The sequence below is a fragment of the Podarcis muralis genome, chromosome 1 (assembly GCF_964188315.1).
Source record: "Podarcis muralis chromosome 1, rPodMur119.hap1.1, whole genome shotgun sequence".
Lineage (NCBI taxonomy): Eukaryota > Metazoa > Chordata > Lepidosauria > Squamata > Lacertidae > Podarcis > Podarcis muralis.
In genome coordinates, this window is record NC_135655.1 from 50,785,286 (window position 1) to 50,804,654 (window position 19,369).

The following is a 19,369-nucleotide window of genomic DNA, read 5'->3' on the forward strand; positions in this document are numbered from 1 at the left end:
CTTCCGAAGCAAAACATTCCAAGGCTAATTGGGGTGAGAGTGGGAGAAGCAGCTGGGCATCTCAGAATTTTAGAGCGCATATTTAAGATCACACATGGGTTTTACTCTAGATCAATTCATCAAGGACAAATCATATTCGTGTTTTTTGTCCTCCTCACAATGTATGTGTGTGTGTGTGTACACACACACGTGCGCGCACACACACATTTTTATCCCATCCTTCTTCCAAGTAACTCAAAGGCTTTTACCCTCAAAAACTCTCGGATACAGGTGAGGCTGAGAACACACAAATGGCCTGAGTTACCCCAGTCAACTTTGTAGCTAAGCAGGGATGTGAATCTACCTAAGTCAAACATGGTAGCACTACACCACACACAATCAATGTTACAGTCATAAAGGTCCTTTAAAACTATTACTATTATTATTAATAATAATATTTGCCACTTCTGAATGCTTTTCCTATTCTCTCTCTCCCTCTCTCTTTGTGTGTGTGTTGTGAAATTGTGTAAAGGGACATTAAAGCCATACATGTAATCTTTTGTGTGCATCTTAATACATTAATTGGTCAGAGCTGCTGCTCGTTTCACACAAAGTCCTTTTACGGGACTCTGGCTCCTCCATCATTCAAACACCATATCCAACTGGCAATTCTTAGCCAAGGTAAAAGGCAACCTGCAATACCAAACAGACTTTGTGGGAAGATGCAGGAAAACAGCCAGCTCTTTGATGGAGGAGCACCCTCAAGGACCACGTGAAGGATCCCTTTTTCATGACAGATCCCTTATTCAACCACATTACGCCACTATCCGGGGTGGGGGAAGAGGAAGCAGGGAGGGAAGGGTCACGGCAGCCAGGAGACCAATGCAATGCAGAGGTGTAAAATGTCACAGTTGGAAACTCCCATGTTCAAATCCCTGCTTGGCTATGATGCTTAACCTGCAAGGAAGCACTGTGGTTGTGAGTCAGGGCTGTGCTGGTCCTCTCCCCTCCACCTCTACCCCAAAGAGCTTAGTACCCCTGATAAAGCCATACATACGGCAGTAGGGCTCTGCAACCTTCAGGGGAGTCGCTGCCGCAGCCATTGTGGGCAAGATCCATTCCCAGGCATTTATGGGTAGTCAACGCCAGCCAACTGGTCCCAAGAGGAACCTTCCACCTCCTGGCAGCCCTCCGCGTCCTGCATGACTGGAGCAAAGCACCCGGCTTGGGGGTTTCACTTGAGCGCCGCCTCTGGCTCAAGCATCTGTAGCGGCCTTGAAGCCCGTAGGCTGCTCTGCTGTGCACAAACTCTGCTGGGAGGAGGTGGGAGGACCTGCGGCGCAGGTAATGAGGGTCTCGCAGGAGAAGCCTCAGGTCGGCAGGGTGCTGCGTGGCAGGACCGGGACACCGCGAAAGCTCGGCTTGCAGCTCCTTCCTCTCCTGCTCTGCTCTCAGGCCAGATCCTTCAGAGCCTGAAGAGGCAGCTTCCTCACTCCAGTCACTCTCCTCAAGCCCCTCCTTGGGGGACTCTGAGCTGGAGCTCTCAGTGCAAGGCGATCGCCTCTTTCCTTCCGCCTCATACACCTGGATGAGGCTGGCCAGCAGCAAGGAGGGCCCTATGAGATGAGTATCTATGGTGCGTACTCGCCCCCCGCGCTTCTTCTGGACAGAAAACCGAGGACTCAGGCGAGGGGGCGTGGTGCTGGATCGCCTCCTGCTGGAACTCGCCCTGTGTTTGTGCCGGGAGCCCAAGCAAGACAGCCCTTGCAGGTGACCACAGGATTTGCGGCGGTGTTGCATTAGGGTGGCAGAGGGCTGGCCCACCACAGAGCGCCGCCTTGCTTTGCTGGCCGGCAGGGCCACCACACTGGTGCGCCGGGGCCCTAGCGGCGCAGTCTTCTTCCTGAAGTGCCTTTTGAAAAAGGATTCCATAGCAAATGGGGGCTGTTGACAAAGAAACCAGGCGTTTTAAATGAGGACCGACCCTCCCACCTACCTAACCTGGCCTTCAAGATCTAAATGAAGAAATCCTGGGGCACCCCAGACCCCAAGCACCACTTGGACACCAGACCAGGCCCTCCCCAACCCTCAAAGCTCCAGCCAATTCTTTTTGGCCATAACCAGTCCTGTGTCAGCTTCTGACGCCCAAACAACAAGCCATCTAGGACCCTCTCACTCAGTGGAGCCAAGTCACCCAAACTATCCAATTCGCCACACAGCACTAGGGGAAGAGGAAGGGGGAGAAAGAGAAAGAGTTTCACTTATGGGGAGATTACTGAGTCAGAAAACTACTACTGGTGTTATTGTTATTTGTGGCCAATCTGAATGTGGAAAAATGCAAGAACTGAAAATGGTGCTGAAATGGCTACCATGTGACAATTGGTGGTTCCCAACGCAAACTCTGAGGCACATGGGTGAAATCGAAGTGTCAGCGAGTCAACGGTTCATACTAAAAGGATATGCTTTGGCTCCATGGACTTTTTCTGCATCTGCTGTATCCCATAACGAGCAACAAGCATTTATATAAAGGCACCACCACTTGTATATAAATACGCAAAAAAAAGGAAGCAGCTAACCTTAAATGAGGTGTCAAGGATAAAAGCTGCTCAGGCTACTTCTGTTCTATTTTAAAACAGCCTGGGCCTGAGTGCAATCAAAATACACGTTGGTTCAATCTGCTTCCTGCTTGTCAACTGTACACAGAAGATCAAAACTGGAAGAACAGAACATTTTCCATTTCGTGAAATTTAAAGCTGAGTTTAGAGAATTTGGTCCAATAAAAAAAACAGCCAGAAGCAGACTAAGAATGAGACAAAGATGACAAAAGCAGAGCTCTACTGATGCCTAATAATGGAACAACAGGAATTCTTTTTCTTTTCACTACTTGCCAGCACTCACTGATCGGGTGAATAGATGCTCAATGAATAACTGCTCAGAGTTCTAAAATACAATGGTACCCGAGGTCTCTTATCTTTCTGTATCTGCAACAAGCACTCTGTTCAATCACAAGTGTAAAGCACATTTTAGGTCCCTGTTAGTCATTCTCTCTATATGATGTGAGTAAACTTCAAAAAGATTGCTTTTTTCCAAGCAACAGTAATTCTTAATAGTCAGAAGTATCCAAATCTCTCCGCAAGGCTCAGCAACCATTCCAATCTGCAACTGGATATTCATACGTTCTGTGCAAAGCAAAAATGACTCATGTTTCTTGATTTGATCTATAGCTCCTAGTTTTGATAGGTTATCAAGAGACAGTAATCTGATGATATCCAGGTATCCCACACACCTGCCACGAGGCCAAAACTTTTCAGAAGTCTGTTAAAACTGGGCAGGCAGATTATGTGGCAGTTACCCTGCATTAGCATTTCATTCAAGCAGTCACTTTCCACAGCAAGTAATTAGAGATTCCTTTAGATTTGCATTTAGCTCCTACATACAGCAATGAAAATGTTTCTGTCACTCAAATCTGGGCAGCCCCATTTGTGTATTATACAATTTGTTTGCTAATTATACTATAAATACCAGCCATTTTCTAAGAGCTGCCCCTTGCGCATGCTACAAAAAGTTGAGAAAGAAGCAGTGGAAAACTCTTCTTGCCTTGACATTTGCTCATGGCACTAAATAACAGTCCTCTATTACTCTTGCATTATTTGTATAGTGAAACCAGTTACACACAACGTGCCCTTTCAGCTGTCATTGTTCCTTAAGGCTGAGAACACAGCAAAGCATGCGATGAGACTCCTATGGTAAAGGTAAAGGACTTCTAGCTGGTAAAGTCCAGTCAATTTCAACTATAAGGTGCAGCGCTCATCTCCGCTTTCGGGCTAAGGGAGCTGGCGTTTGTCCGCAGACAGCATTTCGGGTCATGTGGCCAGCATGACTAAACCGCTTCTGGTGCAACGAAACACCATAATGAGTGCCAGAGCACACGGAAACTCCATTTACTTTCCCAACACAGTAGTACCTATTTATCTACTTGTGTGGATATGCTTTCGAACTGCTAGGTTGGCAGGAAGGCTACTATGACAGGCTGCTGTGTCATATTGTCCCTGTTCTTGCTGCTTCACAGTTAAAAGTTACAAGGGGGAATCCTTGCTTTTCTCCCAGATTTTGAAACCTTGGCAGAACAAAGCACTCTCCCTTAGCCTGTAGAATTCAGCCCAGATTTGAAGGAAATATAATACCTTCACAGTCAGCAGTAGTAAAGCTAAAACAACACAATTTTATTGGGAATAAATGCTGGCGTTTTGTTCTTCAAATCTATTCAATTCAATTCAGTTCAATGGCATGTATTGTAAAGTAATTGTGGATAGGATTGCTGCCTTAAACATATATTTAAACTCGTTAATTTTAAAAAATCAGCTTTGCAGCCAGGGTTCGTTGTGCCTCCTCACCCCTTCTTGTACAGCAAACGCATGTGCATTAACTTTCCCAAGCACCTGAGTATTACCTGTCCCTTTGATTCTCAAGAGAACATTATGGGTATTGGTGGTTTAATCGTTTCACATCCAGGATAGAAATGCAGTAACCTTTTTGTACCTCCTCTGCCAGCCTCCAGCACAGCAGGATAGTAATAATTTGTTTTGGGGTTTGGTGGGCTTATTTACAAAGCTGCCTAACACTATCCTTTCACTCCAGCAAACTGAATGTTACTGAAGATTCCCAAGTCAAAACATACACTGAAGATCAGTAAGAGACCACACGGGGATAATTCATTCTCACTTTTGGAGCCTACACAGTGTGATCACAAGCAGACCATAAGGGAAGTTATGTCCCACTGAATTTGGCGAGATTTGCTCCTGAACTATTGGTACGAGTGCACAGAAACATATTCCTGATGTGAATAAAAGTTTTCACGGACTTTAGTCTGTTTGTGAAAGTACAGCATGTGCTGGTATCCCGTAAGAGCTTTGAAATACTCATTATGGCATAAGCTTTTGCACGCTATAGTGCACTTCATCCTGCAACTAACAGAGTAGGCTCTAGTCCATGAAGGTTTACACCACAATAAATCTGTTAGTCTTTAATGTAGCGTTAAGACTTAGTAGGTTTTGCTGCAACAGCCTAACACAGCTACCTCTCAGGAACATATTGCCAAAAAATGAGTTTCGGAACAAATCTGTTGTTCTAGTGCATTGTTTGGCTTTAAGTTCATAAGTTTATTGTTTTAGTGATGTCTTCCATCTGAGGTTGACCAAGAATACAAAGTCTGTCTGCCTATGGGCTGGTTTTCTTGAGCTGGCCATCCAAGACTGCAGTGGGCATCACATACAGCTCAATAAAGGCAATTCCTGAGGAAGCTGGTGAGAGCTTGGTCAAAAAACTAGCTTTAAAATGCTCTGTTCTCAAGAGTGGATACCGAGGGGGATAATCTGGTGTTTCTAATTAGTTGCAGGTCCCTTGAGTCAATCCCTAAGTAGACACTTATTCAAGGTTAAAGCAGAACTCAGTTCTGACTGAAACATCTTGACAAGCTGCTTTCCAGAGTTGGTTTTCACCCAATTCCATATAGAACAGTGCAGGAAAACACTCAATAGGCATAGTAGCATTAAAAAAAAAATACTTTAACTAAACTCAATCCGCTTTTGTCTTAATTGCTGGCCACCCAGATTCTGTATGAAGAAAAGCTGCTGATATTCCTGATGGTAGAGAGTATAGCTTCCGCGGGGGGGGGGGGGGGGGGGGGATACTTTGCACGGTTTCCAAAACCTTAATGACGTGTGAATCAGTGCCACAGATTTCAACGCCATGGCATAGAGCATTTGAGCAAGCACTTTGTTACCAAGTATCTTTAGGGCAGGTTCCATTACCTGCCCTCCCTTACTGTAACTGAACTTTGTACTTTGTACTTTGACTTTCACTGCCTCCATATGACACTTTCCAAGAGAGGGCTTCGCTAAAGGGTAAACCCAGGTATCTAAATTAATGAGTCTGTTCTATAGTTTTCTGATCTAAACACCACTTATACCTAGGACTGTGTTTGCCATAAGTAATAATCTTGGTTTTAGAGTAATTTATAGATAGGATTTCCTGTTTACCGTATATGCTGAATACCTCCACGAGATTTCTGAGGCCCAATGAAGAAAGAGGGGAGATACATCAAAAATGAGATCTTTCTCTTTGTAATTACTGGGGGTGGGGGGGAGGTTGCATTGGCCAAATATGACACCAAATCATTACTATAAAAGTTAAAAATAGTGGGCGCCAGAATGCAAACTTGCTTCATTCCTCTTGAAGTCTTAAAAGCATCGGCCATACCATCATTTAAACCTACTCTGACCCTCATTTCTGTGTTACTGTACAGTTCTTGAATCAATAGCAGAAGTCTGCAGCCAACATTGGCAATTTGAATTTTCTCCCACAGTCTATTTCAGTTAAGAGTCAAATGCAGCAGAAAGATCAATCTCAATGTATATTTCCTTACAATATGGTTCAGAGTAAAACATTGATCAATGGCGCTGTATCTTCCTCTCAACCCTGCCTGTTCTTCATGAATAATGTTTTTACTTTGCAACCAGTCTGACAATTTTTGAAGGAGATACCGGGGATATAGCTTTGCAGAGATGTCTAACAAGCTAACTGGCTGATAGTTTGTTGAGCATTTCTAACTCCTTTTTTATAAATCGGGAAACTGATAGTCATTTTCCATCCAGAGGGCATTTGGCCAATGTTGTTTATAGTGGTAAATAAGCCACTCAGGATAGGCACCCAACCATTCTGCATATTCCTTTTAGAGCTCAGATGGAAGCTTTTATCTTTTCCAAGAGCTTTATTTTATTTCAAACAGGAAACCGGGCCTTTATCTTATTATAGGAGGCTGGTTGTCATATTCAGGTAGCTTTGAGAAATCCTTACACACTGCTGGTACATGTGATTGCCCACCAAATATGTTGGGAGAAATATTTAACCCAATCAGAGGCAGGAATCAAGGCTTTCTGTAGTGATCTCACTTCATTTAAAACCCAGAGTTTGTCTTCCTTCTGCTACATTACTGCTAGTCCCAATTCCTGCCTTTCCTTTGTAATATTCATGACACATATACCCCTCCTTCCTATCTCTTTGGTAAACAGACTAGGACTATACTCATATAACAGCTGTCAAGTGAGGACACCCCTGTAGCCAGAGTAGGGCAAACTGATGCACCACCTCACCTCTCAACCTGTGCTCCCCCACCCTCTGGATTTGGCTGAATTTTTGTTTGTGTGTGACATGACAGCCTCCCTTTAAAGAATGACAGCTTGCTTTAAGAACAGGAGCAATTTACTAATAGAACCTCTGAAAAATTCAGTGAACAGGTCAGGACAAGTGCACAACAAAAGCCTCATCTGGGAGAGCCCCCCAAATTCTGCTCACTCAAGACTTTCCCTGACCGAGGGTGGGTTTTTCATTATCACAATCATCCTGTAATCCCTTAAGTGATTCTGAAAAAAACAGGCAGTGCTGATCCTTGAAGAGTTAAATATTAGAACTTTGTATTATGGGCTAGTCTACCTCAGATTCTCTGCTTTTCAGTTTAAGTTGCATTCTCTAGTCAGGCAGCAATAAGGAAGCATGCCTGCAGTAAAAAGTAAGAATTTGTTTATTCTGCAGTTATTATGATGAGCACAGGAGGATTGCTGAAAAGGTGTACTGTGAACCTACCATGGAGAAAGCTCACATGTATACAAAGTATTTTTATAAGTTTATAAAATGACATCTACAATGTAGTAAATATTTTACAAAGTTAAGGACTCTGTCTCAATGACTTCAACAAGAAAGTTATGCTTATTTTTCTCAGCATCACTCTCCCTAAATGCTCAACTATGGTTGCATTGTAATGCACTCTTACTTTGCTTTTAAACCTGTTTTTGTTTGTTTTGTTTGTTTTGGTGTTGCGATACAATGTTAAAATTTATTTTTTGAGATACCTCCTCACTAATTTTTAACCTCTAAATTACAGCATAAACTAATTTGTTTGCTTTACACCTTTTGGTATCCCCCTTGTTCACTGCATCCCTAACACCCTGGCAAAACAAAACATATGCCTGTCATTTAATTCCTGGTGTTCATACTAAACTTTCTGTTAACTTGCATAATTAGCTATGTAAAGGTCAGGTTAGCAAACTCCCTGTATTAACTTACATAACACTCCCCTTTAGGAATGGGGCTGCCCCACCTATGGAGCTGAGAGAAGAGATCTTACATAAACCAACCTGACTTTCACGTTGAACCTCAGCATGAGTTTCAAACCTTCTATCAGCCTGGCAAAAGAATTCATTTAACAATCAAGAGACTTTTTTTATGAACCCGTACTACATTTTGCCAAACTGAATGATATAATAATCTATAGTGTTTGTGTGATGAGAATGAAAAGCTTTAGGTGGAATTAAACATCATGTTATGGTGATCGTCCTGTCATGACAAATATTGCAGCTTGCTAGGTGGAACGATCCCCACAGGCTGTTCTCCTGACCCCCCCCCCCCCGAGCCAATTCTGGGGAGTGTTGGGGGAGGAGAGGAGAGGGGTGGAAGCCCTTACACAAGGCTTATGCTGATGGGACTTGAACGTGAATCATGCTCTTTGTGTCTCTGAAACTGTAGATATCATAAATATTAGTTCGTGTGAAGCAAAACTTATTTTTTATTATTAATCATTATATTTATGGATTTGCTTTCCTCAGATACCATCACAATGTACAATGAATAATAAGCAACAAAATTACATCTGAAACTAAAACATATTCAAAACTAAAATATCCACAAAGCATCAAACCACACAGCAGCTGCTGCATATCTAATTGAAAATGGCCTATTGCATTTACTCAGAGTGATGCTAATCCATACTGAATCTTTGCAGCGGAAATAAGAACATTTGTTGTTCTAGCATTTTTGCGTATCTTGAATGTGCTGCATAAAGAAGTCTTACAGAATTTATTTCTGATATCCTTAAAGTCAGGGGTGGGGGGGGGGGGAGAAAGAGAGAGCAACACACAACATGCACACAGAGTTTCTCTAAAGGCCCTGATTCCGGATCATAAGCCCTTTCACTAGCAAAGCTTGGGGCTTTGATCTGCTAATGATCTGTAATCAGGGTTGTGATAAGCTTAACTTAATGGGGCATGTTTTCCTTTCAAAAGGCAGCTGAAACTCCAGCTTAATAACCAAGCTGGGTCAAGTCACACAAAGCATGTTCCTTCCTCTCAGCCTTCTAGCAGGAAGTGTGGGTGCCGAGATCAAGTTCCACACATTTCACTGTATCTTGCCTTATTCCTTAGAGAGCGAAGCAGAGCCAGGAGAAAGTTCAGCGCAAAGGGCTGTCAACTGAGATATCCCCAAATCCAAGGAGAGTTCCAGCTTATTGCTCTGCACTGTCTTAACACCACCCCCTGCATACAACAGGCTTGGCAATCCCCAGCCACAACTCCCAACTCAGGAATCCTGCAAGTCACTAGGCAGTTGACTACAAAGGCTCCAACCATCAGTGCCTCCTGTGCGTCTTTTGGTGTGTAGAATGAATGGTGCGTAGAATGTGGGTATTCCTGTGGCCCTCGCTTTGCCATTTACCCCTAGAGTAAGACACAAAGTCTGTTGTATTAAATGCAGCTAGCCTGGGACTGGTTTACTTGCAACACAGGTTAAGAGAGGTCACAGGAATGTCCATTTCTCTCCCTTCCAAAAGGCAACAGGCTGCAAAGAGAGCATATTGCAGGAAGGGCAGACCCTGAAGCCTGCCAAGTGGGGTTTTTCCTATAACATCAGCTACTAGCATCCCCAGGATCAGGAAACTGCTAGAAGTACAAGCGCTATTAATAATCCCCACTGTTGACACAGGGACCTCATGGGCTCTGCTCACTATCGCTTTGCCATCAGAACGCCAAAAACAGGCAGCCGCAGAGGCTTGGGAAGCTTGGCCGGGGATTCCGCTCCAACTCCGGTGCGGCTCACATGCCAGAGCTTTCCTTCAGCTCGTGTTTCCTTACTCCCGGTGTTATGTAGTGTAGTTTCAACCTGGGCCAACAGGGGGATACTGTATATAGTTTTCACTCAGGTCTGTAGATAGTTTTCACTCAGGTCCGCGGCAGTTATTTTAGGCGGGAACTCTGGGCTGTTATGGTTACAATGTGACAGCCGGCTGCCTATAAATACAGGCCGGCTGAGCTGTTCACTGTCAGTTCTATTCCAGCTTACCAGAATAAAGAGCTACTTGAAGAAATTGCTGTGCCGGCTGCTATGTCAACCCACGACTTAATACTGGCGACGAAGGTGGGATACATGGACATCAGAGCACAGCCAGATGCGGCCAGCCTCTGAACTGAGCTGAATCACTGAGCTGAATCACAGAGCGAAATCACTGAGCGAAATCACTGGGCAGAACCAGTTCAGAGCTGACTGTTCTGGCTAGAGCACTGTGTTCCATCCATCGCCCTTCACGCCGGCATCGGAATCATGGCTTCACTTGTGCCTCTACCGCCGTTTGCGCCAGCCTCTGAATCATGGGACTCCTACCTCGCTCGGTTCGACTGCTTCCTCCAAGCCAACGAGCTGACAGCAGTATCACAGGATCGGAAGCGGGGCCTATTCCTCAGCCTCTGTGGGCCTGAGGTGTTTGAGACGGCCCGAGCGTTGGTTGCGCCTGAAGCAGTCCAGGCATCACCATGGGACACGATCCAAGAGAAGCTCCGCAACCACTACGCACCAAAGCCGTCCAAGATTGCTGCCCGCCATGCGTTCTACCACAGGAACCAGGCAGAGGGGGAGTCAATCAACAACTACACCACCGCCCTGCGACAGGCTGCAATGCACTGTGAGTTCCGAGACTTAGACGATGCCCTGATGGATCGAATCGTCTGCGGGGTCCGGGACATCCATCTGCAACGGCGTCTCCTAGCCAAGCCAGACCTCACGCTACAGAAAGCCATTGAGGAGGCTGTGGCCTCAGAAGCTGCTGAACGCTCCGCTCAGGAGATCCGCAAGTCCAGCAGCCTGCGTCTTGCTAGGGAGCCAGTTCCGGTGCATCATGAAGAGGCCAACAGTGAGGAGGCATCCTCCAGTGAAGACGATGATGTGCACCAGACAAAGCGGGAGCGCAGGAAGTTCCAACAGAAGTCCAAGGGCCAACCGGAATGTGCTGGCTGCGGAGGCAACCATTCCCGTGCCAAGTGTCGATTCAGAGACGCCATCTGTAGGAGGTGTTCCAGAAGGGGCCACATCGCTAAGGTCTGTCGATCGGCTCCGTCTGACACCCCCCCTTCATCGACTCGCAAGTCCAAGTCTTCACTCCAGTCTGCCAAGGAAAGTTGTTTCGCTCTCACCAACTGCCGCTGCCCGTCTGGAACCACGATTGGCCAAACCGACTTGCCTACGCGACGCAAGCTGAACGTCACGGTGCTCATTGAAGGAGCTCCATGTGACATGGAGATCGACACCGGGTCTGCCCTGTCCATCGTGTCATGGAGCACCATCAAAAGACTGGTACCCAGAGTGTCCAAAAGGCAACTCGACTCTCACCGCGTACACCTGAGAGACTACCAGGGAAACGACATTCCCGTGGTAGGCGTTGGCCGGTTCCGGATCGCCTTCAAGGATTTTTCGGGCCTGCTCCGGTTGGTGGTGGTCGAAGGTCAGCGGCCAAGCCTCCTAGGGCTAGACTGGTTTGATGCCCTCGGCCTGGAAGTCACCGGCATCAACTGCATCTCTAACGCAGAGACTGAGGGTCTGGTCAAAGACTTTGCCGAGGTTTTTGACGGCACCTTGGGCCAATATACAGGTACGCCCATCTCCTTTAGCCTGGATCCACAAGTCGCCCCCATCAAGCTAAAGCCACGCCGGGTTCCCTTTGCTCTCAAGGCTAAGGTGGACGAACAACTGGACAAACTGATCGCTCAAGGAGTTTTGGAGCCGGTTGACCACACAAAGTGGGAAACCCCCATCGTCACGCCTGTCAAGCCAGATGGGTCGGTGAGAATCTGCGCTGACTACAAGTGCACGATCAACAAGGCACTTCAGCAGCACGCTTATCCGGTTCCTGTTGTCCAACACCTGCTGCATTCCCTGGGTGAGGGTAAGGTCTTCGCTAAGCTGGACCTTGCCCAAGCCTATCAACAACTGCCAGTCGATGATGCCACTGCTGAAGCCCAGACGATCGTCACCCACCGGGGGGCATTCCGTTGCCGCCGGTTGCAGTTCGGGGTGAGTGTGGCTCCTGGCATCTTCCAAAGCCTTATGGAGCGTCTCCTGCAAGGGCTTCCGGGCGTGGTACCATATTTTGATGACGTCTTGGTGTCTGCAGACTCACACCAACAGCTGTTCGAGCGCCTCCGTGCCGTGCTGACCAGGTTCCAGGAGGCCGGGCTCAAGGTAAAAAGGGAGAAGTGCCAGATCGCCGTTCCACAGGTAGAGTTCCTGGGCTATCTTATCGATGCCTCCGGTCTTCATCCAACCACAGCCAAGATCCGCGCTATCCAGCAGGCCCCCACTCCAAAGAACAAAACGGAGTTGCAGGCGTTCCTGGGGCTGCTGAACTTTTATAACATGTTCCTGCCCCACAAAGCCACAGTGGCTGAGCCTCTTCACCGACTCCTTAGCACTAAGACGCCTTGGGCCTGGGGTCATCGGGAGACGGCGGCCTTCAACGCGGTCAAGGCTCTCCTTTCTTCGGACAGTGTGCTGGTACAGTACAGTGAATCCAGGCCGCTGGTCCTTGCCTGCGACGCCTCACCTTTTGGCATCGGTGCTGTCCTTAGTCACCGTTTTCCAGATGGAAGAGAAGCACCGCTCGCCTACTTTTCCAGGACACTATCTCCGACGGAACGGAATTACAGCCAGCTCGACAAGGAGGCATTGGCACTTGTGGCTGGAGTGAAGAGGTTCCATGAATACCTCTATGGCAGGACTTTTGACCTCATCACTGACCACAAGCCACTCCTGGGCCTCCTCGCCGGTGATCGTCCAACTCCACCGGTCCTCTCACCACGCATGCTGCGATGGACTGTTTTCCTGGCTGCCTACCACTACCGGCTCATCCATCGCCCGGGGAAATCGATGGGCCATGCCGACGCCCTCAGCCGTTGCCCTCTTCCAGCATTTGTGGAAGACCCGGCTCCAGCTTCATCGCTCCTTCTGATTGAGGATCTTCCGGAAGCGCCTGTATCAGCTGCCACTGTGGCCTCCGCATCTGCCCAGGATCGCACCATCAGCCGGGTGCTCAACTGGGTGTGGAGGGGGTGGCCACAAGGGCCCTTTGCATCGGAGTTCCAGCCCTTCGCAACCAGACAACATGAACTCTCAGCACATCGCGGCTGTCTGCTGTGGGGAGACCGCGTCGTGATTCCCCAGGGACTCCGTCAGCGCGTCCTGGAGGCTCTGCACGTTGGCCACCCGGGAATTGTCAAAATGAAGGCGTTGGCTCGGTGTTACGTCTGGTGGCCTAATATGGACGATGCCATCACTGCCTGGGTGTCTGCCTGTCAAGCGTGCCAGGAGTCGAGGCCTGCACCACCGGCAGCTAAGGGACACACCTGGGAGACGCCAAAGACACCCTGGTCGAGGGTGCACATCGATCTGGCTGGCCCTTTTCACGGCCGGACTTTTATGGTAGTGGTGGACGCCTATTCCAAATGGCTGGAGGTCGCCCTGATGCCCTCCACCACTACCGAAGCTGTCATCCGGGTGCTGCGAGGCCTGTTTGCAACGCATGGGTGTCCTGATGTCCTTGTCTCTGACAACGGACCGCAGTTCACGTCAGGCACGTTTGAGCGGTATCTTTTGGGACTGGGCATCCGCCATGCCCTAACGGCACCCTTTCATCCATCCAGCAACGGGCAAGCGGAAAGAATGGTGCGCTCGACAAAAGAGGCACTGGCGCGCCTGGACCGGGGAGACTGGCATGAGCGGGTCGCCGAATACTTGTTCGTGCAACACATCACCCCTCATGCGGCCACAGGGAGGAGTCCTGCTGAACTGCTTATGGGCCGCCGCCTCAGGTCACCGCTCGACCGGCTACACCCAGACTTTGCCGTGGCTGAACCCCCAGGCTGTGCCAACGCACCACGGTCATTTGTCCCAGGAAACCAGGTCTTTGCCCGGAACTATGTGGGGGACATCCCTTGGGTGCCAGCCACAGTAGTGGGAGTCACTGGACCTCGCTCGTACCAGGTGGCACTCGAAGACGGACGCTTGTGGCGACGGCACATAGACCAGCTTAGGCGCAGGGTTGGGGACTTGGACACTACCGAGGTGCCCCCAACTGCGCTTGCGGCTCCAGAAGAGACACGTACAGATGGCGAGGCCCCACCTACACCTCCCTCGCAAACTGCCAGCGTGGAGCCGAACCAAGCCGTTTCAGAACAGACTCGGACCACTCCACTTGCGGAGGCTCCACCCGCAGCAGCGGATCCAGGGGAGTTGGTGCCAACGCCACCTAGGGTCGCACCACAGCCTCAGCGAGAACTGTGTGGCCCTCCGGACTTGGCTACCAGTCCCCGGCGGTCTGGCAGAGTTTCCAAGCGCCCAACTTATTTAAAGGACTATGTTGTTGGACAGGTATCACTGTTGGTCTAAGTATGGGAAATGTAACCGATATGCTTTTGTGCTTAATGGAACCATTACGCGTAGTGCTGTATATAAGGAAACCATTACGATTGTAACTAACGCCTTATCTCGGTGGGGAGGGGTGTTATGTAGTGTAGTTTCAACCTGGGCCAACAGGGGGATACTGTATATAGTTTTCACTCAGGTCTGTAGATAGTTTTCACTCAGGTCCGCGGCAGTTATTTTAGGCGGGAACTCTGGGCTGTTATGGTTACAATGTGACAGCCGGCTGCCTATAAATACAGGCCGGCTGAGCTGTTCACTGTCAGTTCTATTCCAGCTTACCAGAATAAAGAGCTACTTGAAGAAATTGCTGTGCCGGCTGCTATGTCAACCCACGACTTAATACCCACACCCTCCTGACATCCCAAGATGCACTTTCTCATATACAAAGCTGCCTTTGCCTCCCCTCTCGGAGATCCTCTTTCCACTCTAGCTGCAGATCTCCTGATCTGCAGCGGTTGCACCACACAGCACTCGACCATGCTGAGCTCGCCAAAGGCATGCGGAAAGGAGGAGGGCTTTCCTTGCTATGATAGTTGCCAGGGCCTACGCTCCGCTAGATGCAGCGCACCAGATTAGATGGGCCATTTGTGGTTGAGCAGCATGACCGAAAGCCACAGTGGCTTGAGAAGAAGGAGGGTGTGCATTTCTCACAGGGTCTTCCCCTGACTTGACAGAGTTAGCTGGCCCGGCCCAGTTTCCCCTTTCATTTCCCAGTAAACGTGGCATATGAATCATACACCACATGCACCCACCTGGCACCAGAAACATGCAGGGGATGATCCTTGAGATGCAAAGCCTCTTGAATCATCTGAGGCACTCGAGTTCTCAGTTATCGGAGAGGGACACTCAACATTTGCCTGAACAGAAGTTCTCTCTCTCTCCCCCCCCCACCAACTGCCTTTTAACCAGAAAGGATGTGCTTGTTAAGCTGCCAAGAACTCTGAAGTACACAGGCAGTTATCACAGAAGCCTCCGCAGTTTGAGTGCCTGGCCTTAAGAGCCAAGCTTGCACGTACGTAACAGCCTTGTGGGGTGAGAGAACCAAGCTGGCTGTGCGCGAGCAGCAGCCAAGTCTTATTTTAGGGCTCGCTGAAGAACCACAACCAAGTGCCAAGGCCTGCTCGAGGAGCAGGTGTGTCTGCTCACACTCAGAGACTTGCTACTGAGGAAAGCAGTATTGGCAATAAATGGGATAACAGAAGCATTCTAACAACAGCCAACTGCCTCTACCAATGGAGGATTTCTGTTCTCTTCTGCTGCTAAACAAGACTTGCCCTGGCGGCAGGGACTGGCTGGACAATGAGACTGGATACTGAGGAGTGGGAACCAAGAGAGCTGGGGTTGGCGACTGTCTTGGAAGACGGGATCAGTGGTCTAGGGGAGCCTGTAACAGCTGGAAGATGAGAGTCTGAGGCAGAAGAAGCTGCAGGATTGGAGAGTGAAGGACAAGTGCAAGAGGGAGCGAGAGGTCTGGCTAGTGTAGAGGAAAGGGCTTCCACACCTCCTCCTCCTCCTGCCCCCACCTCTCTTGCTGCACTGTCTCCCAGGACCAGAGGTGAGAGGAGCAGAAGTGGGTTGCATGCAAGCAGAATCTTCGCCTGCCTGTGTGCAGCATAAGCTGGACCTCTCTGTTGCAGCAACTGCCTCATCAAGTGTACACCTAGAAGCAGCTGAGAGACAGAGGAATGACGGACATGATTTTTCCTAAACTGGGAGTGTACTTTTGACAGTAAAAAGTCAATTCTTTACACTGGGCATTCCTTGCCTGACGGCACCGTGACACCTGGCCAGGCAGTCACAGGGTAGTCACAGAAATAATTCTCCAGTTACATGTGCAGGTCTCTTGGAATGAATGTGCAAGCAGCCTCTATGCCAGAGAGGGGGAACCTGCAGCCCTCCAGATGCTACTGGACTACAGCTCCCAACATCCATGCTGAATAGGTCCGATGGGAGTTGGAGGCCAACCAAGTCTGCAGGGTCACAGGTTCTCCATCCCTGCTCTATGTGTTTAGTGCTTGGCATAACTACCTTACACACTGAAACCATCATGGCCCCTTCCTCCAAGGACTCTGGATACTGTACTTTTGTGACAATGCTCAGAAATCACTAATCCTCATCTCAGAACGATAATGCCTGGGCTGAGCACCATTATGACCATTAAATGAATTTGAAACTGGTTTAAATTTGATGTGCAGGCACACTTAACTCACACGTGTCCTGTTCTAACAAGTCCTAAAGTACTTATGGAGTGCATCAGCATGAAGAGGTCAGTGAAGACAGTTCTAGAGGAAGGGTCAAAGAGCACTTCCAACTTCTCCAGCATTTCATTATTAGCAAATATCCCTTTTCTTATTACTTCAGCATTGAGAACCCACAAAGAAGCAGCTCATATCCCCAAAGACACACAGAGCAACTCCATCCAACCACATCAGGAGTAACCTTTGTTCCTCTAGAAACCTTCTGAATGGACAAAGAAATTCCATTATTTTCTTAAGCAGACTAAAGTATGGCCTCAATATCTACTGACTTATGTCTTTTGGTCTGTGTCTTTCAAATCTATAATTTGAAAGACATATAATCTTTAAACATATGGCACAACAATGGAGCAAATTGCCTAGGCAGGCTGTGGAATCTTTTCTTGCATCCCCCCACCCCAGAGCCATCTATCTCTACTGGGTACAGAAAAACGTATCTGATAGTCTGACTCGGTGCCTTTCTGAGGATCTTCCAACCCTGTGGTTTTGATCAGACAAGCAAATTTGTAAGCCTGTATAACTAACAAAAACAAATAATACAGAGATGGTTTATTAACTGGGGTGGGTGGGTTAACAAAGCTACCCAAAGGAGAGACATTGACCTTATTCTGAAATACCGTAACTCCCCCTTACCTTTCCATCTTTGTGCCTGAAGGAGTGACAGAATTTCTGGACTTGCAGACTTTTGATAAGGCGGTGAAAATATTTTGCAGCCTTCCTGTTTTATACTTACATTTATCTATACCCCAGAGTCCTATCATAAAACTTAGAGCAGCCTTCTCCAACCTGATGCCCTCCAAAATATTTAAATCATACCTTTCGTCAACCCAAGGCAGAATGGTCGATTGTCAGGAATGCTGAGAAGTGTAGTCCAAAATAACTGGAGTTGTGGAGGCCTGATTTGAACAGTTTACAAGAGGCTACCAACCATCTCCCTTCCCAAGCTCTGTTCAAGACACAGCCAGCTATCAAATCCGACAGGGCAGGGAAGCATAATCCATAAAGCTATTTCATTTCTGTCCTGCCAAGCAGAATGCCATAATCCAGTCTTCACTAAAATGTGTGTGTGTGTGTGTGTGTGTGTGTGTGTGTGTGTGTGTAAAATTACCAACTCCCCTGTCCAATGAAAGTTCTGTACTTCCGAAATTTAATGTAGAACCACCTTCTGCTCTGCAAGTTGAAGCCATGAGATAATACTATCTCAAAGAGTTGCAGATAGCTCTTCTTAATATCATTTTGTGTTTGCTGGCTCCAGTCTGCCCAGTAACCATATCTCTTCAATCTTAATGTTATGCTGATGCTAATAAGCTTTTGCCAGGGATGCAGAACCAGACGCACACAGTCACAGCAGGCAAGGGATGGCAGACTCCTGGTTCCACAGCTTTGTTCCTTATCCGTGTATCAAGCCTAATGCGCAGCAGCAGCAGGATATATAGTCTTACTACTTAGTTACCCAAATCTGGCAGAAAGGAAGACATTCTTCACATTCATGCACACACAAACATCACATAGATAACCATCTAGACTGGGGAAAACATGCCGTAAAATGCATTCACTGCCATGTTTAAACAATGCTATTTACACTAAAATAAACTGTTAGAAGGCTGCACTCTAAGCAGAAGAGACAAGCAAAGCAATGCTGCATAGTGCGTTCATGGAAAATGGGCCCTTGTGGGCTGAACTGGACCTACTACTCACCAGGGCCCATCCCGGCATCTTGTTTTAAATGGCAGGAAGGAACATGAGAAGCAAGAAAGAAGGAGTTGCTCTCAACACATCCAGATATGAAATGGGAAATGCTAAATAACTATAGCCCAGCGCCCCATATCTGCAACAAGATGGAAGGTCAAATGGTGCAACTTTCATATTTAGCTCACAGGAACATAGGAAAGCTGCCTTATACTGAGTCAGAACATTGGTCCATCTAAGCTCAGTGCTGCCTATATCAACTGGCGGCAGCAGCAGGGGTTTCAGATAGTATTCTCTCCTCATGGTGCTTGGAGATGCCAAGGATTGAACCTGGGTCTTCTGAATGCCAGTCTGCTTCTGAATAACAGTTGCTGGAGCTGCAGGAAGCGAGAGCTAATGGGCTTCCCAAAGGCATCTAGTTGGCTACTATTGAAAAGGACGCTGGACTAGATGGCCCATTGGCCTGTTCTTATGTTACCACTCTGCTACAGTCGTTCCTCGTTACTCTCATTAAAAACTTCTGATATGCCCAAATGGCTGAAGTGATGCATACTGAGCTGAAATGACGGGAAGTGTGCATGTGTGTGTTTTGTAAATATATTCTCCCACTGAAGCAGTGCAATCCCCATTTGCCTTGGGGGTTTTTTTTTTGGGGGGGGGGGAGTGCAAAAGGTGCTAGAAATCTTCAATCCTCCATACAAACACACACAACCACCCACTTCCCAAACCGACTGGCCACAACACTGGGTGCGCTATAAGCAGATACATGATCTCCCTTCAGCACTCGCCTCTCCATATATTTTGTAGCTTGATTGCATTGCAGCCCCAATTGTCTGCTTCTTCAGCATCATTTAAAGATGCTCTGCTTCACA

At 47.8% G+C, this 19,369-nt stretch overlaps 1 protein-coding gene across 3 annotated transcripts in view; it reads right to left on the reverse strand.

Moving 5' to 3' along the window:
* Positions 1-19,369, reverse strand: part of DGKZ (diacylglycerol kinase zeta) — a 112,668-nt gene that overhangs the window by 47,637 nt on the left and 45,662 nt on the right. For 2 of the 3 annotated variants that reach the window (XM_028726992.2, XM_077928783.1), the window contains exon 2: positions 1,037-1,923. The exons of the other annotated variant lie outside the window; for it this stretch is intronic. In XM_028726992.2, coding sequence (XP_028582825.2) covers positions 1,037-1,911 — 875 coding nt within the window. In that variant the 5' untranslated portion in view covers positions 1,912-1,923. The remainder of the gene's footprint in view (positions 1-1,036; positions 1,924-19,369) is intronic. 3 annotated transcript variants of the gene reach the window in all.